Here is a 21,722-nt window from a genome sequence, read left to right as displayed (position 1 = left end):
TGATGATAGTGATGATGATGGTGATAATGGTGATGATGATGGTGATGATGACGATGGTGAGGATGATGGTGGTGGTGGTGGTGATGATGATGATGGTGATGATGATGATGATGGAGACGATGATGATGATGGTGGTGATGATGATGATGGTGGTGATGATGAAGATGATGATGGTGGTGGTGGTGGTGATGACAGCAATGATGGTGATGATAATGATGGTGATGACAGCGATGATGATGGTGATGACTGCGATGATGATCGTGATGATGACAGTGGTGGTATTACGTTGGTGACATGACATTTGCTCCGGCGACAATTGCTCCAGGCCTTATTTCGACTAAGATGTAGGGTTAGGGTTGCAGTAAGGTTTTATGTTAGGTTTGGGATAGGGTGGTGTTAAATCCAGTGTTCCATTAATGTATGAAATTTGCAGCGAAGCAATTGTTGCCAGAGCAAATGCCATGGTACCATTTTGGTAATGCCACCCTTTCTTCTTCTCCTTTGCTCAATGCTCAAGGTAAGATATACTTTGCATATCATAGGCAAATATTTTGACAACTTTATACAATGTCTCATCCATCCATTTTCTTATTATTTACGATAAATACATTAACTCAATCAAGCTCCACAAAATGAAACATTGGTTACTTGTTACAATGTTATATCATTTTAATAAAATGTACTATCTATAGACAACATGTTTATGATACACAAACAATTTTATAATTCCCTTTTAAAGGATTTCCATGTATTATTATGCATTACATGAAACAAAAAAAAGTAGCATAAAATTTTTGTCAGTACACATCATTAACTACATTTCTCGTTGGTATTATTGGGATATTTTGTATATCAGAATGCCTTGTTTGAAATTTTTTTTTCTTTCAGATTAGTCTTTGAAAAGAAATATTGAAGAGTAATCAAGGAGGTAATTTCTAAAATATAACTACACATAAATAAACATAAAAGAAAGTAACAGAGATATTTGATCAAAAGAATAGATTAACAAGAGGGCTGTTACCAAGCACTTAATGGTAGGACTGCTGTTTACAGCTGATTGTACTGATCATTAATTGCCATCAATAAATCAACTAAGAGATCAATCACTATGCTATATGTTACATGACTCAGCCCCATAGCAAGAGTCACAAGACATTCAAAATATAATTGAATAGTGCAGTTTTATTTTCAATCACGCATTGTGATAAACTCGGGGTATTTTGATTCTTGTGATTCCTAGGGGTCGTTATGGGCTCCCTTTAAGATCTTGGCAGAGGATATTGCTATTGCGACATTTGCATGATGGTAGAGAATGACATAATCTACGCTGCATAGGCCAATTGCACTAAATTCACTATTCCATTTTCCAGGAATTAATTATGATAATTTATTCATGAAATCCCTTTTGGCTGCTATTTCTCAAGCATTTATTTTGTTTATATAGTTTGCCACTGCATTACTTTGTCTTATGCTTACATTGCATTTATGTCTAAATTTTGTAATTACTCCTCTGTTATTAATTTTTAACATTGCAATGTCCTTTAATGTCATACTACAAATACATGTGTGTATGTATTATAAAATTATTTTGACTTTATAATAAATGCAGAAACTCCTGCAAAAAAGCATACTATTTACTAAATAGAGAAAAAAAAACTCAATTTGCATTGACTTTGTACATAAAATCACTTTTTTTAATAGCTATTTTGGGATTACTAGCACGTTACATGATAGTACATGATTTCGCAATCGTGTATCCGGATGATGCAAATTTGGTCTACAAATTTGCTCGAAAACTTGGAAGTAAAAAGTCAGTGAGCGGCACAGTCAAAAAATTTGTGCTGCAGATTTAGCGCGGCCCCGGGAGTATTATGGTTAAACAATCTTAACAATCTATAGGCCTAACCATTTAGTGTAATAATTATTAATCAACGTGAAAATTAGAATAATTTGCGTTTGACAAAATTGGAGTAAATGGATTTAGACCAGCACTGACCCTCCTCCATTGTGGTTTAATTATCATAAAAAACATCATCATTAATCCAAAGTTTTAAATCTGTTTTTGTTCCTGTGAAAAGATGTGGCCAGATTCATCCCACATTTGCAGCAAATTACCTTAAACTGGTTCATTTGGTATACACAAAATCTTTGCACGCTATTGTAAGGAAAATTAGTTGTTTTGATATTAAATAGACCTTCAATGCTTTTGTTGTGATTCAGCCATCTTCTACGTGTAGGAATGGCAGTGTATTAGTTTGGGAGAATGGTGTTAGATTAAAACTTGGACTGAAGTCGGGTTTAACTTAAACTCAGGTTTAAAGTTGTGGTTTAAGTATGGATAGCCAATTGTTACATAAATCATTAACAGTAGAGATATTATATTTCAGCTCATTTGGCTCTCAAATCATTCATAATTGTGTAGGAAGTATAAATAAATGATTGTCTTCACCGTCGGTAAATCAGGAAAGAGCAGAGTAAATATAAGAAACTTACAACTTAATAAACATTTTGACACCTTTGGCTTCCCATAATTTTAGCACAGAGTAAGACCATGATCTAAGTTAAACCTGACTTCAGAACACGGGCCATGGTGTTTTGGTTGTGGTTGACTAGTGTCACATCCTTCATTACTTGATCCACCAGGATCTGGTCCAGAGAAGGTTCCTTAGTTTGACAGTTAACAAATATATCAGGCTTTGAGAAAGTATAGTGGAATTATTTATCCGAGGTTGGTCTGGCAATTACTATTTTTCCCGAGGGGCGAAGCCCCGAGGGAAATATAGTAGTTTTGCCAGTCCAACCGAGGATTAATAATTTCCACTATGCTTTCGAATGAAACGCCTGATATATTTGTTTTATATCCTACTTTTGATAATATATAACCAAAATCTATGCGCTGAGCTTTGAAAGTCCGATTACTTGCGTTAAATTACCTACTTTTCATCGAGCCACCGCGCTCAGCGGAACGCAGATTAGTGCCTGCGCCGACGCATCACGGGACTTGCCCGGGAGGAGAGCTCGCTGGCCGGTGCGCCCGAGAGTTTAGCTAATATCCAGTTTTCTGAAATAATGACGTCAGAATATTGGTATAGCGAAAAATATATCGAGGTCTGACGTCACGCAACATCATAGTTGAAATATATTTGGTCACATGATGCTATTTGAACCAATCACTGTACAAGATTCAATCTATGTAGGATATAATGTCTGCTATTCATACCAGTAATCTGCCATTGTTAACCTGACTGCTCTCCATCATCCCCCCCCCCAAAAAAAAAAACCCACTACTTTTCCTTTTTATACCACACACACAGCCCACAAATTTTCTAAACCAAATGAACAATTTTTAAACAGTTCAACACCATAAATAATGTTTTTAGTAAAGTAATGAGGAATCATGATGATAACAAAGAGCTCTGATAAACTAAAGCACAGTCAGCAAATGTCTTAAAAATACAATGTATCTCTTCATATCATCTTAAATCGAAAGACATCACGTCTTTTTACCCTCCATAAAATAAAAACAAAAGATAAGGCGAAAGCTCTTTGAATTAAAAACATGATTATACTTCCAATAAATATAATTCTTTCTAGACATCACTATCCAACCAACAATTTCATTATATTATTAACTCTTTAACCAACGCTAACAATGGATACAGACTTTCCAGCAGGATTTGATGAATAATTGGCATGTAGTGCAAACAAAATATTGGCATGTTCCCATACAGTTTTGCTCAAAAGTTAGTGAACCCAATCAGAAAATGAATATATTTAAAGTGTTCAAGTTATTTTAGATATTCAATGGTGAAGTCAGGTGATCAAATATTACATTCAATAAAGTATGCTTCTCTGGGCTTTCCGAACATTGTAGTGTTGACTACATTCAACACTGAGCATGAAAATGTGCATTTTGTGGTGGGGTTCACTAACTTTTGAGCACAACTGTACATGATCTCCTTATATTTTAAGTATTTTTGCTCTCACACTTCAAAAATTTAATTTGTCTTTTCCTACCTTCAAAAAATAATTATGACAGTAACAGGGCATGGGCAGAGAGCAACAAAGCAAATTCACCAATGACAGTGAATAAAACAGCTAAGAGTGACCAACAATAATGACTTTTATAATTAGGGACAATGAAAGATAAAAAGAGTGGAATAATACACTTTGAAGTTCACTAACAAAAACTAACAAACTTCACATTTGATAATAAAGCAGATGTGGGACTGATGTAAACTACGCAGATGATTATGTTACTTATTCAAATAGGAATGATTTTGGAATTTTACAAAAAAATTCAATAAAACTGAGGCTAAAAGGTTTATAATACAAATCAATCATAGAAAGAAAATATGAGCATGACTTATACAAGAATCATAAATGAAATTGACAAAAATAGAGTTGTAAGCCCCGGAGCTCGGTCAACCTTTTTTATGCAAAATAGTTTTCTATAACTATCCTCCAAGAGCATAAATAAATACAAATTTGCCCTATTCTCCAATCACTAAACTGGCTTCAGTCTGGTCAACTCTCACATAACCTTCAAGATTCTACTCATTGTATACAAAATTACTTACCATCTTGCACCAAAATATCACCTTTTCCCCACTACCATGATAAAGATACATGGTAGCTAGCACTCACTATCACATGGAAAACAAATTCAATAAGCTGCAAATTAATACAAATTGATCTGCCCTGGCTCAAACACAATTAAAGGCCACAAATTACAGAATATTTATACCTCAGTAACAAACATGTAATTTCAAACTAAAGACAAAATATGATTGTGGTTTAACAGAAATCAAACAGCATTCAAGTAAATGAGCACAAAGTGTATAAATGAAACATATGTGCCTTCTGATTCTGGTAGACCAGAAGAAAGTAAGTAATTGCTCCATAGTTGGTACATGTATAATAACAAGTATCATGTGTAGTGCCAGTGGAGTTGGGGTTAGATTAAAGGCAGATGGACAGTCTATATACAGAAGGCCAGTAAAGTAGATCAGACAGAGACCATTAGGAGGGAAAGGGATGGACTATAGGATTGCATATAAACCTTATTAGATTTATTATTTCACACTGAAATGACAATGTAATCATGATCATTTACTTTTTTAATAATTCTTTCATCAAAACAAAATGATGATATTTCTGATGATGTCACTAAACATGCATTTTTGCTTTATCCTGTTCACACTATACCAAATAAATTTTCAATACTCACAGATTACAAAAGATAAATTAGAAGAAAAAAAACACTAGGTGCTATAAACAATTTACACTGAAATAAGTAGAAACATGTAGATGATGTTGCTGTATCCATTCACATCGGTTCTAGGGTTCTGATGAGTACTGACAGTAAATCCACACATGACTTGCCATAATCCACAACAATATGTGAAAGGGTCCTGACACCACATTTATATGAACAGTCTTTGGTCATGTCCTTTATAAGGATCACAGTTTGGTGGCATCCAGTGGAAACATGGTCTAGGTTTTCAAACATGGTGGATGGATAGCATGGCAGGGGGTTTCTCATGGGGCAGAGGTTGGGCAGTTAACTTCTTAATGGAGAGTATACTCTCCTGGAGAAGAGGTTGTCTCCCTGCAATAGAGAGAGAGAGAGAGAGAGAGAAGCAAAGGGATAGTGATATGTGCATCACATTGTACTGATACAGAATCACTTGTGCACCACATTAATTTCAAAGTGCAATCTGAAGAGGGGTTTTGCATGGACTACAGTGTAATGCTAATTCGGCTTTTTATTGGTTTATTGTAAAGAAAAGCTTTGTCTGTCAAAAAGGAACAGGATTAATAATTTCGTGATACATATATTTGTGAATCTCCATAGACTCATACCAGAGGAAAATTACACTGGGGCTCAGGTTGAAATCTTGAAATGCTCACTATAATGTAAATCCAACTTTACATATTGATGCAGTAGTTTGTTAAAAGTAGCCCCCCCCCCAAAAAAAAAAAAATGACTGTTTTGCCTACAGGATACATTTGAACTTACCTATCATACATAATTAGGACTTCTATAAATATAATTCTAATTTCAGAATTGCACCCAACCTCCATCGTTTGATGACCTAGTGATAAAGAGGAAATAAAAAAAAAGAGAATTTTATTGGTAAATACTTCCAAGGCAGCAATTACTTGATAAAACAATAACTATTCATTTGTATAGAAATTACATTACATACGGAACTGAGTGTGTTTAATAGTGGAAATGCAGAGTGCACAATGTCTCGAGATAGGTGCTGCACTGTGCTTTAAGCTAAGTGCCCATTATGTACCATCTGAAGAAACCAAGTTTACTGCCTTTACATGATAGGGCAAGTGCATTATTTGCTTTATAAAAATAGCGACACAGAAAACAAAAGCTTTTTACAGTACATATGTTCATGGTCGGTCATGATAGTTTTAGTCTGCTCGAGCGTTATTTGGTACATTGTTTAGTACTGCAGTGCGATGTCATGACAACATATTATTACCATGGAATACATTTTCACAAATCGTGATGCTTGACATATTATGCCTCTCTAATAATTTCTAATTCAATGACTTAGAGTTGTACAGAGTTGGGGGATGTGAGGGACATATCATGTAAGATTACATTTAAAGGTCAAGTCCAGCTCAGAAAAATGTTGATTTAAATCAATAGAGAAAAATCAGACGAGCACAATGCTGAAAATTTCATCAAAATCGGATGTAAAATAAGAAAGTTATGACATTTCAAAGTTTTGCTTATTTTTAACAAAATAGTTATATGAACGAGCCAGTTACATCCAAATGAGAGAGTCAATGATGTCACTCACTCACTATTTCTTTTGTTTTTTATTGTTTGAATTATACAATATTTCAATTTTTACGAATTTGACGATTAGGACCTCCTTGCCTGAAGCACAAAATGTTGAAATAATGGAATTCCACGTGTTCAGGGAGGAATCAAACTTCATTTCACATGACAATGACGAGAAAATCAAAATATTTCATATAATAAAATACAAAAGAAATAGTGAGTGAGTGATGTCATCAGTTCCCCCATTTGCGTACCGACCGAGATGTGCATATCACTGTTTTGTGAAATGAAGCGAAACTTTAAAATGTCATAACTTTCTTATTTTACATCCGATTTTGATGAAATTTTCAGTGTAATGCTTGTTGAATTTTTCTCTTTTTATTCAATTCAAGTTTTTGTTGGGGTGGACTTGTCCTTTAAGTTTTGTCTTTAAACCCATTAAAATTAACAATTGCCATCAAAAGCAATCTTATATTTTGGATATTTGCACTTTTCGTGTGACAACCCCCTCCCATATGCTCCTGTACAAATTTGAAACGCACCAAGGGGACACATTTACCAGGAATGTTTGAGACTATAATAAATTTTGCTCAGGAAGATTGTGTCTGTTTATCTCTTAATTAATGTTAGAAAGCATTTTTAGTGCATACCTAAAGAAAAAAAAAGATTTGTTTCTTACGTTTGTGCACTTGTGAAGTCTCCCCATTCTGACGCACTAGTATTTTGCTGGGTTTGTGGTTGAACTGTTGCTGGGGGTGGGGCACTGAAAGAACTGCCAAAGCCCCCTAAAGATAAGAATAACATAGAGTTCATTTGTAAGTTTACTGGGCATGAACATAAATGTAGTAGAGTAATACACAAAAACTTTATATAAAATTTGAAAGCATACCTAATATACAGACAAGTAAAAACAAAGATATCAATACATGAATGCAATAACAGAACAAAATCTGCAGTTACATTTAATCTGTGTTTAGAATTATGGAAAGATTGGGACCAAACAAAACCTGTTCAACTTTAGCGATTAGTCGATTTAGAAAAGGTAATGCCTCTTCAACATTTGCTACAATCAGCACACGATGGATTAGTCTACGTTTTTTTTGTAGGTGATAGCTATGGGCGATGATTTTTGTGTTCATATTCTTTATGACCATCGTAAGATTTCTTATTTGACATTTACAGAACCAAATACAAAGCCATACAGATGCCATACAGAGATAGTAGTGTCCCTGCGCTGATCATACGATGACCATGCGATGAATGTACAATGATCCTGTGCTGATCATATGATGCCCCTGTAATTTATTTGAGGGCTATGACTCTATGGTTTTGAAAATTTTGTATTACTCGGCACTAAACAAAATCTTAGAACCTACGATGATCATGAATCTGTACGAAAATCATACGGTCCCCCTACGGCCATCCAACAATGATTGTAGACATAATGTACATGTAAATAGGGCATTAGCTGCTTTTTTAATTGATACATTTTCTCACCTAATAAATCACTAGGCTGCTGTGATGGATTTGGTTGTACTGCTTGTTGTTGTTGTTGTGCTGGAGGTGGAACAGCCATGGGAGGTGCTTTTATTCCTGCCCCTGACCCTGCCCCAGGGGGTGGGGGTAGTAAGATGGGGGTGCCCCCTCCACCAGCAGATGGCTTTGGTCTTGACTTGGCAGATTTGTTCTAAATAAACAAAATAAAAAATAGATATTCTTAATGTTCACATGTACCATCATCAGTTATATTACAGTAACAAAGTTTCAGAGGTAATAGACAGAATCTGAAAATTGAAGTAAAATGAAATATATGGAGATGTCAACGATAATCTGCTATTCTATAACAATATTGCCAAGATGAGCATCATTATAGAAAGGAAACTAAACTTTACAAACTCAATTCAAATCTATACTGATAGTACTCATAAAGAAATGAATATCTCTATCTAGTTTTTTAATCAGAACAAAGAAAATTTCTTTAACAAAAAGGTGGGAATAGTTATTGCTAAGAAAGTCGTGATATTATTTTTTTTTTTAAACGTGCTGAAAGCATTTCGCACTCTTGTAGCAAAGGGCGCTAAAAGGAAAGTGGGATATTACAAGAAATCTGCATAAGTCATGGTATTGTATCATGATACAATTTAAACCTCCACATGTATTTTGAGAATACGGGCTGGAATGTATGAGTGTTTCCTAGCAATATACCTCACTATATTTGAATTGAAATTCAACATGTAGCCTCCTAGAACAAGACGACCATGTGAACAGTCTATATGGGAATTTCAGAATTCACAAGTCAATGGGTTAATCTTAATTTCCCGGTCCCTTATAGGCTACTTATTCACAATTCACAATTAGTTGGCGCGTCGTGGTCTACTGGTTCTGACTCTTGCCTTTCAAACAGAGGGTCGTGGGTTTGAATCCTAGCCATGGCGTGTTTTCCTTCAGCAAGAACTTTATCCACATTGTGTTGCACTCGACCCAGGTGAGGTGAATGGCTACCCAGCAGGATTAAACCCTTGTGTGCACTGAGCGCCAGTGATAGTAGCTCGAGTCAAAACCGGGGTAATAATAGCGCTTTGTATCCTCAGGCAAAAAGCGCTATAAAAATTCAGCTTATTACTATCATTATTAACTTCTTAGGAGTCGGGTAAACACTATTTACCACTAACCTGTTGTAGATTACGTGAGCTCAATCTCCAGCAGGTTAAAAAATAATCAAAATACTCAAAGACTCAAAGTCAAGCGTAATTTAGACGATGATCTACATGTTCGACTACATGGGAACCCAAAAATGTCAGCATTTTGTTTTAAATGTATATTTCTTGTATGTTTACTGTGCTTTTTCCTCATGCTTTAATTGTGAAGAAAACCAAATTCAGGAATCGAACGTCAACTAATTGAACCTCTACTATTGGAAGATTTTGGTCACAATCAGCTATCCATAAAGTCGCCAAAAATTTAGACCAGACTTTGAATTAAACACTGAGTTCAGAATATAGCCCAAAATGTGAAATCTTTTGTCTTACCCCCAGTTTTATTCTAATCGTTTGCCAAATCTTTTGTCTTACCCCCAGGTTTATTCTAATCGTTTGGTAAATATTTTGTCTTACCCCCAGGTTTATTCTAATCGTTTGATAAATCTTTTGTCTTACCCCCAGGTTTATTCTAATTGTTTGACAAATCTTTTGTCTTACCCCCAGGTTTATTCTAATTGTTTGGTAAATCTTTTGTCTTACCCCCAGGTTTATTCTAATCGTTTGCCAAATCTTTTGTCTTACCCCCAGGTTTATTCTAATTGTTTGACAAATCTTTTGTCTTACCCCCAGGTTTATTCTAATCGTTTGGTAAATCTTTTGTCTTACCCCCAGGTTTATTCTAATCGTTTGGTAAATCTTTTGTCTTACCCCCAGGTTTATTCTAATTGTTTGACAAATCTTTTGTCTTACCCCCAGGTTTATTCTAATTGTTTGACAAATCTTTTGTCTTACCCCCAGGTTTATTCTAATTGTTTGACAAATCTTTTGTCTTACCCCCAGGTTTATTCTAATCGTTTGACAAATCTTTTGTCTTACCCCCAGGTTTATTCTAATTGTTTGACAAATCTTTTGTCTTACCCCCAGGTTTATTCTAATTGTTTGATAAATCTTTTGTCTTACCCCCAGGTTTATTCTAATCGTTTGATAAATCTTTTGTCTTACCCCCAGGTTTATTCTAATTGTTAGACAAATCTTTTGTCTTACCCCCAGGTTCATTCTAATCGTTTGATAAATCTTTTGTCTTACCCCCAGGTTTATTCTAATTGTTAGACAAATCTTTTGTCTTACCCCCAGGTTTATTCTAATCGTTTGGTAAATCTTTTGTCTCACCCCCAGGTTTATTCTAATCGTTTGACAAATCTTTTGTCTTACCCCCAGGTTTATTCTAATCGTTTGACAAATCTTTTGTCTTACCCCCAGGTTTATTCTAATCGTTTGACAAATCTTTTGTCTTACCCCCAGGTTTATTCTAATTGTTTGACAAATCTTTTGTCTTACCCCCAGGTTTATTCTAATCGTTTGATAAATCTTTTGTCTTACCCCCAGGTTTATTCTAATTGTTTGACAAATCTTTTGTCTTACCCCCAGGTTTATTCTAATCGTTTGATAAATCTTTTGTCTTACCCCCAGGTTTATTCTAATCGTTTGATAAATCTTTTGTCTTACCCCCAGGTTTATTCTACTTGTTTGACAAATCTTTTGTCTTACCCCCAGGTTTATTCTAATCGTTTGACAAATCTTTTGTCTTACCCCCAGGTTTATTCTAATTGTTTGACAAATCTTTTGTCTTACCCCCAGGTTTATTCTAATTGTTTGACAAATCTTTTGTCTTACCCCCAGGTTTATTCTAATTGTTTGACAAATCTTTTGTCTTACCCCTAGGTTTATTCTAATCGTTTGAAAAATCTTCGTCTTACCCCCAGGTTTATTCTAATCGTTTGATAAATCTTTTGTCTTACCCCCAGGTTTATTCTAATCGTTTGAAAAATCTTCGTCTTACCCCCAGGTTTATTCTAATCGTTTGATAAATCTTTTGTCTTACCCCCAGGTTTATTCTAATTGTTTGATAAATCTTTTGTCTTACCCCCAGGTTTATTCTAATCGTTTGACAAATCTTTTGTCTTACCCCCAGGTTTATTCTCCTCGTTTGATAAATCTTTTGTCTTACCCCCAGGTTTATTCTAATCGTTTGATAAATCTTTTGTCTTACCCCCAGGTTTATTCTAATTGTTTGACAAATCTTTTGTCTTACCCCCAGGTTTATTCTAATCGTTTGCCAAATCTTTTGTCTTACCCCCAGGTTTATTCTAATCGTTTGATAAATCTTTTGTCTTACCCCCAGGTTTATTCTAATCGTTTGATAAATCTTTTGTCTTACCCCCAGGTTTATTCTAATCGTTTGATAAATCTTTTGTCTTACCCCCAGGTTTATTCTAATCGTTTGACAAATCTTTTGTCTTACCCCCAGGTTTATTCTAATCGTTTGATAAATCTTTTGTCTTACCCCCAGGTTTATTCTAATCGTTTGATAAATCTTTTGTCTTACCCCCAGGTTTATTCTAATTGTTTGACAAATCTTTTGTCTTACCCCCAGGTTTATTCTAATTGTTTGACAAATCTTTTGTCTTACCCCCAGGTTTATTCTAATCGTTTGACCTTCCTTGAATCCAAGATCTAATTTTGGTGCTGGATTCTTGGATGCATCTGCCATTTCCATCTGTAATTGCTGCTCCTGTTTCACTCCTCTGGAAAATCAAAATACAAAGAAACTTAGTGTTAAGTCAGTCAGAGGCCAAATCTGTTAAATCTGCAATAGTTATCTAATAATTTTTGATTGGCTGGTAATTATTGGATTAAACAGACTTTGTCAGAATTAACATATAACAAGTCCTTTTATGAAATGCTCAGCTACAGCTGCCGTAATAATATAATACTATCACCATTAGGCCATCATTGAACTATAAATCAGCCAATACTAATACTGAAAGGTCAACACCAAACCTGAAATCACCCAATACTATTAAACACCAAGTACAGTAGAGTATATGCAAATTGTAACTGTGGTTATAAATGGACATATTATTATAATTGATATAAAGAAATAGGATAAAATGATAAACTGGATTGTCATATATGGATAAGCATGCACTGGCTACAAAGCCTCTTTCAGCCTTGTTATAATCATTAGCATCATCATTTTCCTATAAAAAGAAACTTACTTAAAATGATCTTGAAGAGTAACATTGAAGTCAAAGGAATCTCCTCTGTCATGGAAACCAATTCCAATGAAAGCTTTTCTACCTGCAAGAAATCAGATTGAAATGGTATTGTATCTAATCTGGCTGGATCCGCACCTGTACAAAGGTGTTGTAAAAACATATAAACCCCTCAAAAAAAGTTCGGAAATCTGACTTTGATCGATAATCCCTCCTCGGTTTTAGTGAATATTAATGTGTGATTGATACCAATGAATAGATCATTTAATTAATTCCCTTTAAAATGATACCCTACATGATATGATTATGGTTCACATGGAGGTGCAGTGCCTTGAAATGTGGGGCAAGGTCAAAATTCAAAAGTTGCAAAATGAGACAATATTGAAAGTCACAGTTCTTTTTTTGTGTTGATAAGCCAGTTTCTCAGCGGTTTCTTTTGTTTTCATGCACCTTAACATCAACATTAACATGGAGATCTGTGAGATAGCATGATTGCATGTTTGTTTGTTTGTTATGTGTTGGCTAGCGCTGAGGTGTGTTGGATTCCATGTTAAGTTGGTGTTAACGAGCATGAAAACAAAAGAAACCGCTGAGAAACTCACTCATCACCACAGAAAAAAAAGAACAGTGACTTTCAATATTGTGTCATCTTGCACCACATTTCAAGGCACTGCACCTCCATGTGAACCATAATCATATCATGTAGGGTATCATTTTAAAGACAATTAAATGATCTTTTAAATGATATCAAATATCCATTGCATAAAATTGGGAGTTGGGAGAAATTAATGGCCAAACTCAGATTTCCAAACTTTTTTTGAGGAGTTTATATAGAATTTTAACGATGAGGAAAATGGAATATTTCAAGTTTGGTGTTGAAACCCAAATTTGGATTAAACCAAGTTCCAAAATCAAATGGGAATTTACAAAAAATAATCCAAATCACGTTATTGATCTCCCCAAAATTAGCCCAATACTAACATTATAAAGTCCAAACTGAACTTGACATTATCCAATACTAACACCAAAAGGTCAACACCAAACCTGAAATCACTCAATACTAACACTAAAATGTTCACACTGAACTTGAAACCATCAAATACAAGCACCATTAGGTCAACACTGAATTTGAAATCAGCCAATATTATCACCATCAGGCCATCATTGAACTTAGTATAAACCATCCAATACTAATACTGAAAGGTCAACAACAAACCTGAAATTACCCCAATCTAACAACAAAAGGGTCAACACTAAAAAGTGAAATCACCTAATATTAATATGCTCACCTGAATCATCTTGTATCCTGATCACAAAATATCGGCTGGAATCAAGAACAGTTTCTACTTCAGGACCAGGATAGGTATCTATTGGAGCCTGAGCAAACAACTCACCTAGATCAATAGAATGAACGGTTGTCATTATAAACTTCCTGCTTTCAGGCTAAAATCAGGTTTTTATCATTACTGGTATATGTAGTGCTGTTGTCGGGAACAAAAATCCATGTCAACATATCACTTAAATATTAATCCAGACATCGACAATGTCGACATGAAAAAGGGACCGTAATTTACAATTTAGCCTAGCCCTAGGCTTCCTAACAATCATTCGATCGTAACACATAACACTATCTCAATCAAATGTATTCACCTTGACACAAGTGATATCCCCACACTACATCTAAATCTATAATACATGCTCAGTTCGGGAAAACATATTTTGACTACTTGCTAGAGTGAATTCACTTCCAAAAACACCGATTTAATCCACATTTATTCTGGAGAATCAAGTTTTTGTACCAAGATCCGGTCTCGAAAGCATTGTGCAATAACACTCACTGAGAATCACTGATTGCAACAGTGATCATTGCGTATTATACGCTGGTACACATGTGCTGCAAGCACAAGCTCCTCAAAATGACAATAAAAAATAATAAAAATCAATCGATAATTTCAGTACCACTTCTGCGGTGATCCGTGCAATGATCTCAAAAGAAGGAAGGTAAGTTTTCTGTGACTTTGTGAAATGAAGTAAGCGCTCAATTACGGCGGTCACAACTTTGACAAAAACACGTGTTCGCTACTGCTCACGTTTATGTGAAAAGTAATACATTGAGGAGCAGCATATTATCAAGCACGGTGCAGTGAATAGTGATGAATACGGTGAATGCTGCATGCTACGCTCACTAGCGCTAGCGCACTGCATATAGAGGTTCATCAAATGATCGTCGGGCTAGGGCCCCGCACTGACGTATTTCTGCTGCCACGGCATGCAGCTCTCATGCATTTTTTTTTAATTCAATGCGCTGCTAAGCTGAATAAACCTTTTAATTGAGCCAATTAATGGGGATAAATGCTTCTAACTTTTCAGGTAAGCTTTACACTTGTGACTCTAGGCTAGACCCCTTTTTATTTAATGTTTACATGTCGATGTGGGTGCGTGCATGTCGGAAACATTGAAAATCCTTCGTATGTCGACATCGATGTTGATATGAGGCCTATCGACAACAGCACTACTGCTTTATATAACAGCCCCCAGTATGACTTGCAAGGTTTACCCGATTTATCTTCAAATTTAATTGAGATTTTCTTGTGAAATATTCCAAGGTTGTTTGTTATCATTCATAACTTAACAAATAATTTTATTGAAAAGCCCCCCCAGTAATGACCTGTAAGGTTTACCTGCTTTATCTTCAAGTTTGATTGAGAGTTTCTTGTCTTTTGTGACAATCTTCATCCTTCCAGTCCAGTCTGGTGACTCTAACTTCCAATCTGCAGCTCTAAATTGCAACAAGAAAAAAAAGTATAATAAAATGAATACATTGCAATGTTCGCATCTCATCAGGGAAAATATTTACTGATATAGAATTCTACCCTAGACCGGTTTTATAAATAAACTCCAATGTAAATTCCAATGTAAAATTCCAATGAATATTTGATTTTCATTGGCTTTTGAGCATTTTTATTATGGTAATTATTATTGGAGAGCACAGTTATCATTACAGCAACGTTTATGCAATGGGCCCTCATCATAAAGATAATACCATGAATTTTGCCAGTGAGAAAGAAAAGTACCAGTACTTGAATTTCTGCTTATTTAATTTTTCATTCAAGTAGACTGGTTGTTTAGGTTGATTTGATCTTTAAATATAAATTCCAGCCAGGTAGCAGTCTCAAAATGAGTTAGAATAAATAAGTAAATGATGAGAATAAATGCCTCATCAAAGGGCACTGGCGCACAAAGTGGGGGTAAGAAACCCAGGTCACTAGAATCTGCTCTACTGACTGAGCTATCAAGCCTCCTATCCGGTCCACTTTAAGTGTACTTTCAATGTTTACAAATTTAGTGCAGTTTGGATATGTATATTACATGTAGATGTGGATCTTTGCTTATATGTTAATAATTTAAGCAATCCAAGAGAATAGAGAAGATGATCTTGCATCAGAATCAGGGACAAGAGCTTTGCGACTTTGATTTAATTTTGGGCCAAAGTCATTGATTTTCATCAAATAACTCATATGCTGAAAGCTACATGTACGAATATAAGAAAATAATATCTTGATTAAATTTTCAAGATTTGTTTGATATTCATTTTGAAATTGTTTGCTAACTATGTTACATTTACGCCATGGTACCCTAAGTCTGTGCACTCTCCTAGTAGACACACAGCATGTCTGCACAGTTATAATCATATGACACACAATGATCACAAAATTTACATCTGCAACATAGACAAAGGATGTTCAAACAAGCATTGAATCTTAACTGGTTTAAAAAGAATTGATTAAACTTTACAAGGTCACTGCACAAATTCCACTCAGTCAAAGAAAAGGGAGTTTAGCGCATTCAAAGTTCGACAGCACACTCAGCCGCATGGTCTGAATATTAGCTGCCATTTTGCCGAGCAACGATTTGGGATGCCCCCACTCCACAATCGATGTGTGGAGCTGTCCGTGCAAATTACCATTAATTGCTATCTATTATAAACAAGTGGAGTGCCTCTGGCAGTCTCACCTGCATCACGCGATTCAATACAGCAGCAGTGCTGGCTTTGAAAACTACTATAAAATAATTATTCACAAAAAACGCCATTCATGTATAATGATACAATACTACGTTCATTGACAATAAATTACATTTGACCTTGATCATGCGACCTAAGACTTGTCAGTGACACTTGATTACCCCTATATCCACATTTTATAATCAATATCTATAAACTTTGAAAGTTATGACAGCAATCTAATAATTACCTCCAAAATGGCCAAATTTCACTGACTTAAATGACCTATGACTTTGGTCATGTGACCTGAAACTCACATGATATATGCAGTGATACTTGATTACTCTTATGTCCAAGTTTTATGAACTAGATCCAGACACTTTCAGAGTTATGATGGTTACCGTATTCAACAAATACCCCCAGCATAGCCAAAGTCTATTGACCTTTGACCTTGGTCATGTGACCTGAAACTCGCACAGGATGTTCAGTGATACTTGATTACTGTTACGTCCAAGTTTCCTGAATCAGATCCATAAACATTCAAAGTTATGATGGTAATTCAACAGATACCCCCAACTTGGCCAAAGATCATTGACCCTAAATAAACTTTGACCTTGGTCATGTGACTTGAAACTCGGGCAGGATGTTTAGTAATATTTGATTAACCTTATGGCCAAGTTTCATGAACTAGGTCCATATACGTTCTAAGTTATGCTGTCATTTAAAAAACTTTACCTAAGGTTAAGATTTGGTGTTGACGCCGCCGTCGGAAAAGCGGCGCCTATAGTCTCACTCTGCTATGCAGGTGAGACAAAAATGCTCATGACCATTCTATTTGGAAAGTGGGGAAGATAATTGCATAGTTGCCAACTCTCCCGCTTTTTAATCATTTTGAGCACCTACCGCTTTTTTACTATCTTTTCAATAGAATCTACTGCTTTTTCAAATATCTTAAGAGCCAAAATATTTTTTCCCTCATTTTCACAAAATAAAATACACGATTCAATGACTTTGATAATGCTCACAAAACTCTTTGAAGATCTACATTTGATAGTGATATAGGCCTACCATATGCGTATGTCACTGCCCTCCACCTTCCATCAATTTGTATAATATCACAACAGGGTGTGGTGGGAGGCGTGATGGAGGCACGGCTCATGTACATGTAGTCAAGAGCATTACAACTTCTCATTCATATTTTGTGTATGCGCAAAGCATTGGCTTATAAGGAACTCGTAAATGATGGCGGGTAAAGCGGCATCATAAAAAAAATGTCCTCGGTATGGCAATACCTATTGCTCCAATACAATATTTCATTTCATTTTTTTTTAAACAGATTTGACAAAACGGAGCAACTTCACTGAACCCTAAAATGTAAAACAATAGTAATTCAACATGTTCAGGGAGGAATAAAACTTTATTTTATATTACAGGATAATGAGAAAAATGGTATATCTTATATTTCATATATGGTTGGAACTACCCCTTATCGACCACCTAATTTTCTAAGTATCGTATCTGCGAAAATGTTTATCAGTTTTACCTAATTTTCGTCTCATTTGTGCAGAAAATTGAGCAGATCAGATTCCCATGTTTCGATTGGCGACTCCGATTCAATTCGCGTATATATCGGCGAACAACGAATACGATTTTACATAATTTGCTCCCTTCTTTTGAAACCGACCACCCGCGATACACTAAGTTTACGGCCGATTCTTGTCGCGGTGGCGAAATATTTTGACTCTTCCAAATCAGTTCTATGATGTCAACATGCTAAATGATCGTTTCACTACTTCCACTGCGAACTCCGGCACATGATTTGACGATTGACGAATTTGTTCTAAAGCCGTTTCCTATTGGAAACAGGGAGGGGTTCTCGTCAAAACAATTTTGATAAATTCTACTAAATTTTTACCTTTTTCCCCTTCTCTTTCTCTCGTAAAATCGAATCTTACCATTCCTATGGACACTGCGCCTACTCTCCCGCGCGTATCGTTTGTAATACGCAATAATTTTAATGCGCGCAAGGTGGTCGGTTTCAAAAGAGGTGGTCGATATGTGGTGGTCTCACTATACTAAAATGCGAAAGACATAGTGAGTGGCGTCATCAGTGCCCTGAACAATTTTTTTGCATGACGAATCGAGTGCGTAGATTTAGCAGGACCCCTTCTACATCGAGCAGCGAAATTAAGAGGTGTTCCGAAAACACGGCGGGATTTTCGTATTTGTGAGTTTTGTGATATTTTCTTCTTGGTTTATGATCTTTAACGTTAGAATGTTTGCCACAAATTAGTGAAATATAATTTCTTAAAATATTAAAATTGGCACAGTTTTTATAGTTTGTAAACAAAGTGTGTAGCTTTGCCTTTAGACAGTAGAGGCGCTGGTCCAAAAATTGGGATTGTCCCAGAAAACAAGGATATCCTCATAAACCAAGACAAATCATGTCTTGATAAATTGAGACTGTCCTTGTTTAAGGGGACATTTTGTTCACTTCCCCCTACGGGACAAAGACAGCAATTACGGGAATTGAGAGTGCTGAAAATAGATTCAGTGACCTCAATTCCCCCCAGTTCACTGTCTATTTTTCATGACTTACCAGTTACCGTCTTCCAATAATATTGTTATGAAACCTGATGTTAACATCGACTCACTCACACGTATTGCGAGGTTAGTATTACTAGTATACTAACATCGACTAGTACACTTGATTGGTGTCGGCACTTGATAGGTGAATGAACTTTCCTAGATTTCTTGTGTGAAGAAATCTTTAAAAATTGAGACAGTCTCTGTAAACTGGGACAATCCCAATTTTCTGACCAGCGGCAGCGGCTACAGTACTGATGTTATTGTTACTGTTAGATCCCCCCATCACACGTCACATCGCTGTCTGGGGATGGATGGTACTCTAAGAAACTCAGAAACTGTTAAATAAAACCCTAGGAATATGAGAAAAGACGTTCATTTCTGTCTTGGCCTGGCCCTTGGCTTGGGCATCGCAGCCATATACTCTATATAGGGCCTAGGCGAAAACGTGAGGCCCATCTTCGGCCACACCAACCCGGTCCCCGCCGGCGTTCTCGGCCTCTCGCTCCCCACGCCCCCTTCAAAATCAGCCGCCTGCAAAATAAGGCTGAAAAACAAGAAATAATGTTTAGAAAACATCAATACCTACCCCATTTGCATGTACTAATCCTCTACACTCTTACCTGTATCCTCTATTCGATGTCCGAGGCGGTATTCTGAAGACATGAACCTCGGGTTTCACACATAAAACTCTTTCGTAGTCGATGTCTGCCATGTTGAATGAGAGATGAGCGAAACCGGAAGACAGATGAGGTCAACAAACTTTCGTTCATCTCGCTCGAAATGCCAGCCGGGTTTTTATTGTAGCAATGCAAATTCCTTTTTTTTTTTCCTTCAAGGGGAGGGGGGGGTGGGGTAATGCCAACTGGAAGGCTGTAGATGAAATAGATACAGATTCCTAGCTGCGTGGTCAGTATAGTAACCCCATGGTGCCCAAGATATGACTAAGTAATTTCCATATATTGACCAACGGATCGATCTTCTAAAGCCCCCGGCAGACCATCCTCCCCCACCCCCACCCACAACGAAATTCGAATCCAAAACCACTCTTGATGCTTTGCATTTTTAGGGGTTAATTTCCTAGTGGTGACAATCTTTCACCTTTCTCGATCTCTCTTTTTAATGTTTTTCTTCGGTCAAGTTACCCCCCCCCCCCCCAGATAGATATACCCTTTTTCCGCGGTGTTCTTCCTCTCCCGTCCCTTCCCCCTCAACCACCCCCTCCACACCCCAACCCTACCCATGCAACCAGTCATTAGCCACTTTCTGCATTTATAAGTTTTGGTGTATCACGGTTTCAGCATAAACAAGATACCTGTTCAAAAGTGTCGGAAGTTTGAGATTTTTAAATAAGAAAATACATTGATCTTTGACTTTTGCATTACGCTAGTATACGAAGTCAGACCCCTTATAATGTTGCGTCTGGCGGCTCTTCTCTCACCACCAAAAGTGTCTGGCATTGATTTTTCAATGACCCTGACGCTAAGCAGGACAATATCAATACTAAATAATTATTAATAATTCATTTTGATTGTTAATGTAAAGTATTTCAATAATGTTATGATATATTGTACTTTTCATATTTGTGTAGACTTATTGTTAAAGCCATTGGAAACCAAATTTCCTTGTATCCGTGCATTGACCAATAAAAGAATCTTGAATCTTGAATATCTCACTGATTTCATATACTTTTTCAGCTAGGCTAGCCAAGTTCGGAGGTCTTTTTCACGTCCCTCTTGGCCACACCTACCATCAACGACCTTATAAGGGGCATGCATTACGATAGGCTATTGCTATAAAGATGAAAATTTGTAACATTTCCAACTAGACTGATACCACTGGAATGTGTGTGCGTTTGAGTTTTACCATAGAGATGTATTATAATTATCTCTATGGTTTTTACAGACGTGTATTAAGGACGTTCCACAGTTATGTTTGTGCGCATTATGATCTGCGCATAGTTTACACTCTGCGCGCTGACGTCACAATGGATGAACAGGTGATTAATTAGCTGCGGGTATGTGCTGATTTTTCTCATCTTCTGCACTTTAACTGCAGATCCGACGCGTTATTTCATGAAGCTAAAAAATGGAATTATTCCATGGACCATTAAAAAAAAAGATTCTCTACAATTTCAAAATACTTTACTCTGCAGGGCTGCCAAGAATCACGAATATTACCCCGAGTTTGAATAAATGGTAGAGTGGTTTTGATTTTTTCTTCACATAGATACAAAGCATTCGGCTCATTTTTGGTGTTTTAAAAAGCACATTTGCTCTAATAAAAATACTGATAGTTTAAAAACAAGCGCATGAACCCCTATTTTTTAATGTTTGTTCCTCTTAGGTATACCTTCCTCTACAACTCTACAAATTTTGGTGAAAATGACATGGATTTTGAATAAAGTGCAGCATTTATTGTACTTTTGTAGTTTGTTACTGATTTTTCACATTTTTTAGATTGGGATTTTGTTTTCTTTTACGCCATTTTTAAGAACTGACAGTGCTGTTAAACTTAAAATTGCAAACAAATAGCACTATAAATATATTCTCCATTCTAACAATACG

At 36.1% G+C, this 21,722-nt stretch overlaps 1 protein-coding gene across 1 annotated transcript; it reads right to left on the bottom strand.

The window, feature by feature from the left end:
• Positions 1 to 3,545: 3,545 nt before the first annotated feature.
• On the bottom strand, positions 3,546 to 19,913 carry LOC129257061 (adaptin ear-binding coat-associated protein 1-like). Its single transcript, XM_064109314.1, has 9 exons — positions 19,779 to 19,913; positions 15,248 to 15,345; positions 13,856 to 13,960; positions 12,570 to 12,651; positions 11,981 to 12,095; positions 8,309 to 8,498; positions 7,491 to 7,596; positions 6,023 to 6,098; positions 3,546 to 5,611 (listed from the first exon to the last, which is right to left on the bottom strand). The coding sequence occupies exons 1-8, from the start codon at positions 19,868 to 19,870 to the stop codon at positions 6,065 to 6,067; spliced, it is 822 nt and encodes a 273-aa protein (XP_063965384.1). The 5' UTR covers positions 19,871 to 19,913; the 3' UTR covers positions 3,546 to 5,611; positions 6,023 to 6,064.
• Positions 19,914 to 21,722: the final 1,809 nt, after the last annotated feature.

The sequence above is a fragment of the Lytechinus pictus genome, chromosome 14, assembly GCF_037042905.1.
Source record: "Lytechinus pictus isolate F3 Inbred chromosome 14, Lp3.0, whole genome shotgun sequence".
NCBI classification, from domain to species: Eukaryota; Metazoa; Echinodermata; class Echinoidea; order Temnopleuroida; family Toxopneustidae; genus Lytechinus; species Lytechinus pictus.
Note: the sequence above shows the minus strand (reverse complement) of the source record. Positions and strands in the feature narration are given on the sequence as shown.

Excerpts from the sequence above, each read along its gene's own strand:
- LOC129257061 (XM_064109314.1), bottom strand. The coding sequence starts at position 19,870 with ATGGCAGACATCGACTACGAAAGAGTTTTATGTGTGAAACCCGAGGTT. Across the intron at positions 8,499-11,980 it reads CGATTAGAATAAACCTGGGG|AACAAATCTGCCAAGTCAAG; the intron begins GTAAGACAAAAG and ends TTGTTTATTTAG. Across the intron at positions 7,597-8,308 it reads GCAGCCTAGTGATTTATTAG|GGGGCTTTGGCAGTTCTTTC; the intron begins GTGAGAAAATGT and ends TCTTATCTTTAG.